The 12,699-nt window shown below is 37.0% G+C and overlaps 2 protein-coding genes across 2 annotated transcripts; both read right to left on the reverse strand.

Moving 5' to 3' along the window:
• Positions 1-103: 103 nt before the first annotated feature.
• Positions 104-2,080, reverse strand: LOC137716724 (uncharacterized). Its single transcript, XM_068456102.1, has 2 exons — positions 1,485-2,080; positions 104-1,322 (listed from the first exon to the last, which is right to left on the reverse strand). The coding sequence occupies exons 1-2, from the start codon at positions 1,632-1,634 to the stop codon at positions 696-698; spliced, it is 777 nt and encodes a 258-aa protein (XP_068312203.1). The 5' UTR covers positions 1,635-2,080; the 3' UTR covers positions 104-695.
• Positions 2,081-8,242: 6,162 nt separating this feature from the next.
• Positions 8,243-9,774, reverse strand: LOC137718527 (uncharacterized). The gene is made up of 2 exons (XM_068458081.1): positions 9,308-9,774; positions 8,243-9,147 (listed from the first exon to the last, which is right to left on the reverse strand). Exons 1-2 carry the CDS (start codon positions 9,455-9,457, stop codon positions 8,521-8,523), a joined length of 777 nt encoding a protein of 258 aa, XP_068314182.1. The 5' UTR covers positions 9,458-9,774; the 3' UTR covers positions 8,243-8,520.
• Between the last annotated feature and the right edge of the window lie 2,925 nt (positions 9,775-12,699).

Consider the following 12,699-nt stretch of genomic DNA (forward strand, 5'->3'; position numbering starts at 1 on the left):
AGAGTGAGGGTTAGGTGATGCCACGTGGATGGGTTCTGGAATGATCCATTGCCCGTGAGATTTTTGATTGGCGGGCAGGATTCCTGACCGTAGGATTGCTAGCTCCAGGACTGCCCGGTGGAAAAATCGAGGTGGTTTTGGTGCCATTTCACTACCTACAATTTTGGAGGAGTAAAGTGGGCTCAACTTCAAGGTATGTGTGGCGCAATGCGCTTCTCAGATTTGTTTGGACTCGTTTATTTACTTTCTTGAAAAAAAAATACTTCAAAAGTTTTTTAAAAAGAGTTGGATTCTGTCACCTCCTATTTTCGCTCAACTCCGGTGTCTTTCTTTCTCGGCCAAGGATCTGTTGTACCGAAAGAGAGAACCTCGCAAGAGATTCAAAGCATAAATTTTGAAGAATTTGAAGAGATCAATGTAAGCCATCGATTTTGAGTGAATTTTCATACGAATTTTAAAGAAGTTTGTAAGACTTTTATCATGAATTTAAAAGATGAACTCTCGTGTATAGCAAATACGAGGCGCCAGAAGAGTTTTTTTTTTTACAAGGTAAGCTAAACAAAAATATACTTCATAAGGAAACATGTGCATGTAATTCATTCCCAATACAACAAGATGTGGATTAGTCCAACTTATTAGGGTTTCCGTCCCTAAAAGTTCAAATTCCATAATATATATCGGAAATAAACTACAGCCTACACTTTTCCGGCGAGCATAAATGCCTTGGTAGTAACTTTTCTGACCAAGTTAGGGCCACCCCAAACTCTTTGAAGCTCTTCAATCACCTCTTGTGATAACAAGTCCACACCTTGATCTTTAGCTGCATTGACTCCAGAGTAGGACCTTAACATCCTCACCACCCCTTCAAATGACGTCTCCTTCGGCATTTCCAGTGGCGCAGGCTGACCTTCAGAACCCAAACCAACACTCTCAAATGGAAATGGAAGTGTCCTATACCCTTCCCACAAGTAGTCCATCTTCGGGTCCCAAAACGGTTTACATGCTTCGCGAAAACGCTTCAATACATCGTCAAGTTCGGGGTCTGTTACGCTATCGTTGTAGCCCCAAACTGCAATTACGCCTCCTGGCTTACGCAAAACGCGCTTGACGACCGAGTAGAACTTTGGGAGGTCGAACCAATGCACGGCCTCTGCCGCGGTCACCAAATCAACTGAGTTTTCTCCCCCTATTAACTCAACCAAATCGTCGTCAGACATGGTCATCGGAGTGTGAACGTAACGAACTCGAGGATGTTGGAGTGCAAGCTTCAGTTGGGACTCACTCATATCAGTCCCTATTACTTGCTCATAATGCTCTCCAAGCTGCAGAAAGGAAAATTACACACCAAAAAATTTAGTACTCTTATTTTTTACAGTACACCGTTGTATGTGATTCATCGGTGTTTGAACTGAGACTGTCAAAATCTAGTCATCTAGTACACTAGTGCATCATGTTAGTTTCGAAAATTAAGAGAAAGTGCTCACAGAGAAAGCAGCTTGGCCATTGCCAGTGCCGACATCCCAAGCTAAAGAGTGATTTGGTGTGAGAGCGGCCAGCATGGAAAACCATTCCTTGGGATAAGTTGGCCTTCCTGCCAAGTAAACATCTGCGTGCTTGCCGAATATACCTTCCATTTTTTTTCACTTCTGTAATTTACGGCCCGATACGCGCCGGATACGTATGTGAACGTATCCGTTGACCAGTATACGTCGTCGATACGCTTACTATATGCGAATCCGACTGTCTGGATACGTTTTCGGAGGACAAGCAGAATCTGGTGGGAGAGAGCTTCACCGTCGACCGTCGGCTGCAACTGTGTTGGTTGCGTTGTCTGCAACTGCAAGTGTGCTGGCTACTGGTGCGGGGTAACTGGGTTACGATTTGAACAGTAGAACAGGTAAGGAGAAGAAGCAATAGTATTTTGGGTACAGGACCTGTCGGCTGCCCGTGCTGGGTTCCAATTTGAACAACGGAACAGGTAAGGAGAAGAAGCAATTGTATTTTAGGTGGGATCTGTTCAGCGAAGAACGGAGTACAGCTTTTGCTTTTGGAAGGGATACGCTGAACCAGTCTTTTTTCTTTTTTTCTTTTTTTCTTTAAAAAGAGGCCAGTTGGTGGCTTAGTTAGTGGTTTAGTTATGGCAATCCATCTTTTTAAAATTTGAGAAGACTTACAGAAGTATTTCAGCATTCTCTAACCACCAACGTGTCATAGAATCAAGATCAAACCCAGAACGAATCGTGTGAAATATGAACCTAAAATTCATCATCTTGTGGTAAGCCATTCTTTTTTCCTTTTCTTTTTTCTCTATGTTTTTGCTTTTCTCTCACTTAATTTGTTAGTATAATATAAATTATAATAGGATTATTTTGGTTCTAGTCTTTAATCAATTTAATTGTTAGATTGAAATATTGTTTGTTTAAATATTATGATCAATGTCCTTAGCATCATTTAAGAGATTTAACTCATGCATTTATGCATTTAACGTCCCACAAATTATGAAATCTAAACAAATTCAAATAATTTTTTTTAAATATAATAATAGTTAAAAATTAATTTTAGAGTAATATTGTTAACACACCCCGACCGAAATCAAGGCGTGATGGCCGTTACATGAGGGTGACGTAGTCAAGTGCACAGTGCGGAAACAATATTAATATAAGAAATGTGAATAAATAAAAACCAAACTAACTAGAGCACTAGATAAGAATAAGTGCAAAACGAAACTAAGTGTGAATTCACAACCAGTGCATAAGTAGCCTAAGTGCAGTCCAGCCGAACGAATACTAATTATACAACACCCAAAGATAATCCTACAATGGTGATAATCTGTCAGAGCTGCTGTGGATTCCTCGCAAACCACCAACAAGCACTCCTAACTACAACCTGGAGGGTCACAAAACAGAAAGTGTGAGTGGGCAAAAACAAAGTTTTTCAAAACCATTTCAATTATCAAAGATAGTAACTTCTCGTCGTAAAACCTGTATAATTTCCCAGAAAATAGAATACATATCTATACCACAACCATGCTCAAAATAGCAAAATCCACATATATGTCATGTCGAATATCTCAGCATAAAAATATGTAAGCCAAGTGATATAAATCAATGCAAAATGATATGTCAGCTGAAGTCACCTAACATGACCTGTACGGCTGAATTTAGACTCATCCATATAGCTGGAGTCACCTAACATGACCTGTACAGCTCAAATCCACATCTCAACAAATATACCTGCACACAAGTCGGAACCATCTAAAGTGGTATGTACGACAAGACTAGGTGTAAATAAATACGCTCAAGTGCTACGATCACATGAAGACTGTGCGAATAATCGCGGGTCACCTACGAGTCGAAACCACCTATAATGGTCTATACAACAGGACTGTGCACCTAACTTGGATCCAAGGTGAGCGTATGGTGCAGGAGGTGAACATCACGTGAAGGACTGTGCCCTAACCACGGGCGGAAGCACTAACTCCAGGGTGCAAATTTTTGAGCTCTCAACACATCTCACATAATCATCAATTTACGTAAACAATCTACAACTCACCTGGTACTTACATGAGCGTCCACAGCATTAAATCACATTTATGCATACTATATTAATTCAATGATGATCAACGTATAAATCAATATGCATGCCAATTGTAAACATAATTTCATTTAAATCGATTTTCTGGGAAAAATCTCAAATATATAGGTATTTACGGAAAACCAAAAGCCCACTCATTGGTATGTGGAAGGGTCGTAGCCCCCAAGCCTCAATTGACTACGCTCGTCCTGAGGATAGGTCTCACCTATATGCGAAACAACTATATAAACGTTAATTTAAAGCACATAAACGAAACTAACTAATAACTTCTCATACATTGCTCAAATGAGGTGTTTGAATATACCAACGTGGTCTACTCAACACCACGAATATCCCTATATTTTTAGAAAAAATTTCCGACCATTCACAGGCCTTCACGTGCCGGCCAAGGCACGGCCACACGTGCAATCACGTGCATTATATCCAAAAATGGAATATACCGTTAAATATACCTGACGCTGTTAGTATATTCCGTCAAAGTTGACGGAATATTCTTCGTATTCTTTAGTGATCCTCGTCGGAGCCGCTGCTGGCCGCCGTCTGAGTTGCCGAAAACTGGAAAAACTTCTAATCGTCATATCTTTTTCATTTTTCAACCAAACTTCACGAAATTTAAACCAAAATGAAGCTTAGGATGTGAGGAACAAAACCTTACCACTTTTAGGTCCTAAAACTCACGAGATCTCACCGAAAAATCATGATAATCCGGCCACCTCTGCAACTTATCAAACCCGAGCTTCCTAACATCCAAAACCTTCCAAAATTCTTCCCTAAGCTTCGAGAAGAAGTTATAAGGCTCTCTAACGCTTCCAAACTCGACAAAACCTCTTCGATCACGATGGATGAACAGTGGACCTCATCGGGGTTTTCTGGTTCTCGAGTAAATGAAGTCTTCACATCCAACTAACTATATGGATGAGCTCCTGGGCTCACAAGGAACATAAAAACAACCTCATCGACGTCGATCTGTGCATGCAAGGGTTAGTTTGAGAGTTGTCCGTACAGTTGTACGGAAATGGAAGAAAAATTCGAGAAGGAAAGAGAGAAAGAGGGTCAACGGGTTGATGTGCGTGTATGAGTGTGTGGTCCAGGCTGCAGCCAACCAAAAACAAAGAAAATCTAAGTTCTAATTGGGTCCAAACCATTAGGACTTAACATATTTGGTCCACATCCAAAGATTAAACTATACAACACCACACAACGTTCAAGGGCAAAATCATCATTCCGCGCTAGCAAAGATAAAATAGATTGTCTTTCGGGACGGGTTGTCACAACTGTTCTTCACAAAAAGTATAGCAAAAAATAATAATAATAATAATAATGTACCCACATAATAATTAACATATTTTTTAAAATAACTATTGATATATTCTAAAATATAAAATAAATACATATAATTAGCATGGGTACATTTAGCAAAATTAAAAATAGTTACAAATAAATTAAAAATGTCACATCCCGGCCCGGGCGAGACCACTTCCCGGGCCCGCTCCACCACCGTAGCACGATATTGTCCGCTTTGGGCCCCGACCACGCCCTCACGGTTTTGTTTCTGGGAACTCACACGAGAACTTCCCGATGGGTCACCCATCCTGGGAGTGCTCTCATGCGCTACTCGCTTAACTTTGGAGTTCCCATGGAACCCGAAGCCAGTGAGCTTCCAAAAGGCCTCGTGCTAGGTAGGGATGGGAATATACATTTAAGGATCACTCCCCTGGGCGATGTGGGATGTCACAATCCACCCCCCTTAGGGGCCCGACGTCCTCGTCGGCACACACGCGGCCAAGGTTAGGCTCTGATACCAATTTGTCACATCCCGGCCCGGGGCGGATCGCTTCCCGGGCCCGCTCCACCACCGTAGCACGATATTGTCCGCTTTGGGCCCCGACCACGCCCTCACGGTTTTGTTTCTGGGAACTCACACGAGAACTTCCCGATGGGTCACCCATCCTGGGAGTGCTCTCGTGCGCTACTCGCTTAACTTCGGAGTTCCCATGGAACCCGAAGCCAATGAGCTCCCAAAAGGCCTTGTGCTAGGTAGGGATGAGAATATACATTTAAGGATCACTCCCCTGGACGATGTGGGATGTCACAAAAAAAATATGGGTACAAATACAAATAAGTTTAAAAAATATGAGGCACAAAAATGAATTAATATATGGGTACAGATTAAAAAAGAAAATGGGTACAAATTAAAAAAATGGTTGCAAATTAAAAATGGGTACAAACTAAAAATAAAAATATATGATAAAAAAAATTAGCCATAAATATGAATATATCAAGTGTAACGTTTATAACACTAAATGAATATATTTAGAAATTAAAAATATTTTATTATTGAAATAATTAATGACGTTTATTAAAATCTAAGGACCTTGATCAAAAATTGAAAATGAATAAAGTTTTAATCAATAGATGAGGAAAAATATGGATGGGAACCTAATTTTTCTATATATTATATGTGGTTGTGGCCTCATGTAAACTATAATATTATTTAGTTCTTTGCCCCATCAATCTATTTTTTCAACGGTTGGGAAGACTCACAGAGACATTTTAGTCTTTCTCTAACCACCATCATGTAATTTACGAGCACCGAAAATCAAACTCATGACGTAATGTATGAAATTAATTCCTAACTAATAGACCATTTGGTGATGGTTTAATATTATTTAGTTTCTATTTGTAATTATTGAGCACATCAATTTTGTTTTCTTGGATGACTTTGGCATTGTTTGGTTTTATTTAATTTAATAACTAAATTATTGATGTGCCAACATAAGTACATAACTGAAGGTTTGGGTCTAATAATATAAATTTGTACTTGCGTGATAAATTTGAATGTTTATTTTATAATATTTTAGGTATATTTAATTTTTTGTGTATATTTTCAACACCGTATACATGTCGTATCGTGTTTTTGTTGTTTAAAAATTGAATATATTTTTGTTGTGTTGTGCCGTGTCGTATCTTCGTGTTCTTATCAATACAACGTATTAGCCTTAAATAAGAGAGGACTAGCTAGAGTGAAACCATGTGGATTTTGAACTTTTTATTTTATACATGCAGAAATTTACTGTAAATCATTCCTGATGGCTACTAGCTAGTACTGGTAATACTTTTCAACTTCAAGACTTGCAATTTTCTACGGTCGCCAAGAAAAATTGAATTAAAATTGTTGTTGGAAGGCCAAGTCCAATTTGGCTTCGACTAATAAATGTTAATCATTAAAGGGACATTTGATAAAGACGTTTTGTTTTCAATTTTCATTTTGTTTAATAAAATTAAAAATTAAAAACTCGTTTGATAGTTACTATTATTTGTTTTTTCAAAATTGAAAATTAAATTAATTACCAAACGAATTTTCAATTTTTGACAGAAAATTCTATTATAAATCAATTGGTAAACTAAGTTGAAATTCTATTATAAATCAATTGGTAATATAAGAAGTAACCAAATTAACTGTGAAATACTTTTCAACTTCAAGACTTCCGATTTTCTCCGGTCCAAGGCCAAGAAAAATGAATTAAAATTGTCGTTGGAAAGCCAAGTCTAATTTGGTTTAGACTAATTAAGATTAATTATCAAACTAAAAACAAAATATTAAAATTAGTTATCAAACAGGCACATGCAAAGTCACTTCCTTATCTGATGTAGAATTCATATTCTCAACATGCTCTTTCACGTATGATGAATTTTCAAACCTTACAGGTGGATAATACAAATCGGGTAACATGGAGCAACTGTAGTCATTGGGCTTCACATGCAAAACAACTTACTCTGATAGCATGAAGAAAATTGAGGTTTTACCATAACACTAACAATAAGAAATAATACAATTACTTATGAGCACATGCAACATTCTTTCTTTATGTGTGTAAAATTCATACTCTCAAAACTAAAGACTACATGAAAGCAAAGACAATTCTGTTTGAATAGTCTAAGGTTAGGGGTTGGCCATGTACCTTAATTAATTTGACTAATCAATACATTCTGAAGTTTGACATTAGAGTTACTTATGCTAGTGTCTCTTTTGGATTAGCTCAGAACTCATGCATGATCGAATAATCGTTTTATGAGTTTTTTTTTTTTTTAGTGAACGATATTATCTATACTAAAGGGGAAGAGATAAACTTAACCTCACAATAGGCTAGCCATTAAAAATGTATTAGAAGAGCGTTTCTGAAACTTAGGCTAAATTTGGGAAGCTTTTGAACATCGCCTATCCAAAAATAAATTCTTAGATCTGCCACTGGTAGTAACTACCAATATTGTTAAATTGTCATGGAATGGCTTCAACCTGTTACAAATACATCGCAGCATAACTTTTCCAGCAAGCATATAAAAGCCTTACACCAGACCAGTTTACAACCACCCCAAGCACTTTTCAGCCTCCAAAGGGAAGTAGTCTAAAATCATGGCCTTTCGTGTCAACATCTTCCTCAAGGAGCCTTTCCGGTCGAAACTCATTTGGGTTTTTCCAGACAGCGGGGTCACGTGCTATAGCCCAAACATTAAAATGAACATTCGAACCCTTGGGGACGTCTTAACATCGGCATGGGCTCTCAGTCGTTGTCCACGTGAGCACCACGTCATGTGTTAACAAAAGTTTCCACGGAAAGTTGAACGGATGTATGAAAGTGCTTCACAATTCTCAAATTAAGTATTACATTGGGATGAAAAAAGCTTCATGTGTAAAAGCTTGAAAACCACAATACTACATGGTAGTAAAATGAGAATTACCCAAAACCAATATGTTGACATGATGCGAATTAAGTATATCATGCATTTGACTCATTCCCAATCTAACAAGACGTGGATTAGTCCAACTTATTAGGACTTTTTTCCATCCCTTTGCATCAATGTTAAAATTCTTCGTTGTAGATACTAGAGTGGTTTGAAATATATGTCGGATTAAAACATTACAGCCTACACTTTTCCGGCAAGCATAAATGCCTTGGAAGTAACTTTTCTGACCAAGTTAGGGCCACCCCAAGCTCTTTGAAGCTCTTCAATCACCTCTTGTGATAACAAATCCACACCTTGATCTTTAGCTGTAATGAATGCAGTCGAGGACCTGATCATCCTCATCACCCCTTCAAATGACATCTCCTTTGGCATTTCCAGTGGCACAGGCTGACCTGCAGAACCCAAACCAACACTTTCAAATGGAAATGGAAGTGTCCTGTACCCATCCCACAAGTACTCCGTCTTCGGGTCCCTAAACGGTTTACTTGCTTCATGAAAATGCGTCAATAAATCGTCGAGTTCGGGGTCTGTTACGCTACCATTGTAGCCCCAAACTGCAATTATGCCTCCTGGCTTACGCAAAACGCGCTTGACGACCGAGTAGAACCTTGGGAGGTCGAACCAGTGCACGGCCTCTGCCACGGTCACCAAATCAACTGAGTTTTCACCCCCAATTAACTCAACCAAATCGTCGTCAGACATGGTCATCGGGGTGTGAACGTAACGAACTCGAGGATGTTGGAGTGCCAGCTTCAATTGGGACTCACTTATATCACTTCCTATTACTTGCTCATAATGCTCTCCAAGCTGCAAAAGTAAAAACGCACACATCACAAAATTGAGTACTCTTATTTTCTACAGTACACCGTTGTATGTGATTCATCGGTGTTAGATTTGAGTGTCAAAATCTAGTCGTCTAATACAGCGATGCATTGTGGAATTTTTGGAAATTAAGAGGAATACTAACAGAGAAAGCAGCCTGGCCATTGCCAGTGCCGACATCCCAAGCTACGGAGTGATTTGGTGTGAGAGCGGCCAGCATGGAAAACCATTCCTTGGGATAAGTTGGCCTTGCTACCAAGTAAAGCTCTGCCTGCTTGTCGAATAAACCTGCCATCTCGTTTACTTCTCTAATTAGCCGTCAACAAAAGAGGACTACCTAATGAGGAAGAGTGAAATTACGTGGGTTTTAAACTTCTAATTTATACATGCAGAAGCTAGTACTGGTAACAATTTTCAACTTCAAGACTTCCAATTTTCCCCAGCCCAGGCCAAAAAAAAATTAATCAAAATGGTTGTTGGAAGCCAAATTCCAATTTGGTTTCCACTAATTAATCTTGATTATTAATAGGATTTTTGATAACTATTTTTTCATTTTGTGTAAAAACCTACAAGCCGAAAATTCGTTTGATAACTATTTTCAGTATACTGTTTTTTGTTTTCAATATTGAAAATTAGAACTAGTTAGTGTACGAGTTTTTAATTTTCAAAAGAAATGACAACTTAAATAATTATCAAATAAGAACCCTAAGTGAAAGAAGTTGAAATTCTACTGTAAAACAAATTTAATAATATGTGAGTAACCCAATTAACTGTGCCTCATTTCTAGTAGCTAGTACTGGTAATACTTTTCAACTGCAAGACTTCCATTTTCTCCGGTCCAAGGCCAAGAAAAAATGAATTAAAATTGTTGTTGGAAAGCCAAGTCCAATTTGGTTTCGACTAATTTATGTTAATTACTAAACGGGGCTCTAAGTGAAGGAAGTTGGGATTCATACTCAAGTTGCTTAGTGTATAACGAATTTTCAAGCTTAACATGTGGATAACACAAATCGGTTGACGTAGAGCACATGTGACTATTGGCTTCACACGCATGACAACACACCACTTTGATATTATTAAGGAAGTTGATGTTCCACTATAAAACCAATTGACAATATAAAGAATAAACTAATTACTTATAAACACATGCAATGTTCGTTCTTTGCTCGACTGTGACATTCATACTCCAACACTAAGTGCTACTGGAAAGCAAAGACAATTCTCCTCTTTGAATAGTCTAAGGTAAGGGTTAGTGGCCATGTACCCTAATTAATTTGACTAATCAATACAAGTTTGACATTAGAGTTACTTATGCGAGTGTCTCTTCAGCACTCTCCCGATGTATCTCCAGATTATGTACGACCAGTTTTAGCACTCTCCCGATGTATCTCCAGATTATGTACGACCAGTTGCTAAATTCATAGTTTTGATTGCAGCTAGCTCAAAACTCATGCATGATCGAAGATTCGTATCACGGTTGTAGCTAGCTCATGCGTTTCTTTTAATTGACCCATAATGTTATGTTTGGACGATGAACTTTAAAAAACACAAGGCATTTTAGACCTGACTAGTAATAGAGCCCGCGCGTTGCTGCGGGTTTTAAAAGTTTATAAAACATGTATAAAGTTCCATTCCAATAGTAGAAAATGATAGTAGGCAAGAGAAGCAAGGGGCTAGGTGTATAACAAAGCTTCAGTAATGCATATTTGAATGAGAAAAGAAGTGAGAGATGTTAAAAGAAATAAGATAAAATTGGTAGAATGATGTCTACCATGCTTTGAAAACAATGAATAAATTAAATCATCGTCTAGACAATTATAAAGAAAACCAACTACGTGATTAACAAAAGTTAAGCCTAAAAAGAAACACAGGACATAGCGATCTATTATAAATTGCCATTTACATAAAAAAACAAATGTTAATTTATTCAAAATCAATCATGGAAGAAAAAAAAATATACGCAAAGGAGAAAATAGACAATAAGCACAAATAAAATTAGGAATTGTTATTAGCACTCCAAAAATCTCATTCTACACTCCTCATAAGTGTATTTTTCTTTCTAATTATAGAAAGTTTGGAGTGCCAAATGAAATTTTTGAAATGCTAATCACAGGTCACAAATTGAGATTTTATGAGATTATCAATTCCCATAAAATTTTATGAGATTATCAATTCATATTGCAAATCACAGGTCAAATTGAAATCAAATGATATCATCCAGGAATATAATTTTTTTTTTGATTATCAATTAATATTGCAAATCACAGGTCACAAATTGAAACCAAATGATATCATCCAAGAAAACCTTTTGTATTCTGTCTTTATATTGATTGCCAACAAAATTGTCTTTTTTTTTTTTTTCCTTTCTCAACCCTGTGCAGTTCAAAAGTAGAACCACCAAACCCTATAATGAAGCAAAGCATTGTTCATAGCAATTTCCAAAAATTTAATTAGATTTAACCAATACAGTCCTAAACCCATTTAATCTGAAAAATATAAAGAGAATTTTAAACATTACAAAATCAAATCAAATAATACAATCTCAAACATTTTATTCATACATTTTTTTAATTTTGTCTTTATACCGATCACCAACAGCCTGTATATATTTTTACTCAGTCTCAGAAGGTGATTTTTTTTTTCAAAAACTTGCAATTATGGCAAAACATAAAAAAATTAATATCACAAAGATACAAAAAAAATTGCAGCCTTGAATATCAACGGACTTTAAAAACGAAATCAAATGAACTAAATGGAAAAGAATAACAAATAGGAAATTGTTATTGGCACTCCAAATTTTTCATTCTACACTCCAAACTTTCTATATTTAGAAAGAAAAATATACTTGAAAAAGAGTGTAGAATGAGATTTTTGAAGTGTCAATAATACTACCCTAACAAAAATTCATGTAGAAAAAGAATTTAAACATATTAGACCATGCACTGTTTGACTAAATCATCAACACTCTGAATACAAATAAAAGAATGTGCAAGTAGAGGTGTAGAGTAGAGGATCCCACAATTGTCCCAATGTTATTTTCATGAGCAGTTTACGAAGACATGTGAGGACAATAATTACCCTATCAATGATGGAAACAATTATAATAAAAAAGGAAAATTAAATCATGTTTTTGCTTTTTTGCAAAATTCATCTACTTTTTGCATACGGGCACTTTCATATCGACGCATTCACATGCTGTTTTTCACCGAAAAAGAAACTAACAAAAGCATCTTTATGTTCTTCTGATATTTCTGGTCACCTAAAGTGGTAGCTTCTTTGTCCTCTTCCCCATATACATCCAAACAATTTTTAAGCAGGATTATCAATAAATTAACCAAAAGAATGTATGATCAGATAGCAAAGTCTTAAAGCATCAACCAATTCAATGGTTGTTAACAACCCATTTAAACAAGAAGGCAGATTGTCTGCGCTCCTGATATGGTACCCTTTCCATGCCTTTCTATTTGTGCGATCACAGTTAAGCCACGTCAACATTTTATACTCCTATTATTTTTTGTCTTATTATCTCTAAAAAAA

The sequence above is a fragment of the Pyrus communis genome, chromosome 15 (assembly GCF_963583255.1).
Source record: "Pyrus communis chromosome 15, drPyrComm1.1, whole genome shotgun sequence".
Classification (NCBI taxonomy): domain Eukaryota; kingdom Viridiplantae; phylum Streptophyta; class Magnoliopsida; order Rosales; family Rosaceae; genus Pyrus; species Pyrus communis.

What these genes read in the sequence shown, in the direction of transcription:
- LOC137716724 (XM_068456102.1), bottom strand. Translation starts at nt 1,634, where the DNA reads ATGGAAGGTATATTCGGCAAGCACGCAGATGTTTACTTGGCAGGAAGG. An exon ending in ATGGCCAAGCTGCTTTCTCT is followed by an intron (nt 1,323 to 1,484) that starts GTGAGCACTTTC and finishes TCCTTTCTGCAG; the next exon opens with CTTGGAGAGCATTATGAGCA.
- LOC137718527 (XM_068458081.1), bottom strand. Translation starts at nt 9,457, where the DNA reads ATGGCAGGTTTATTCGACAAGCAGGCAGAGCTTTACTTGGTAGCAAGG. An exon ending in ATGGCCAGGCTGCTTTCTCT is followed by an intron (nt 9,148 to 9,307) that starts GTTAGTATTCCT and finishes TTACTTTTGCAG; the next exon opens with CTTGGAGAGCATTATGAGCA.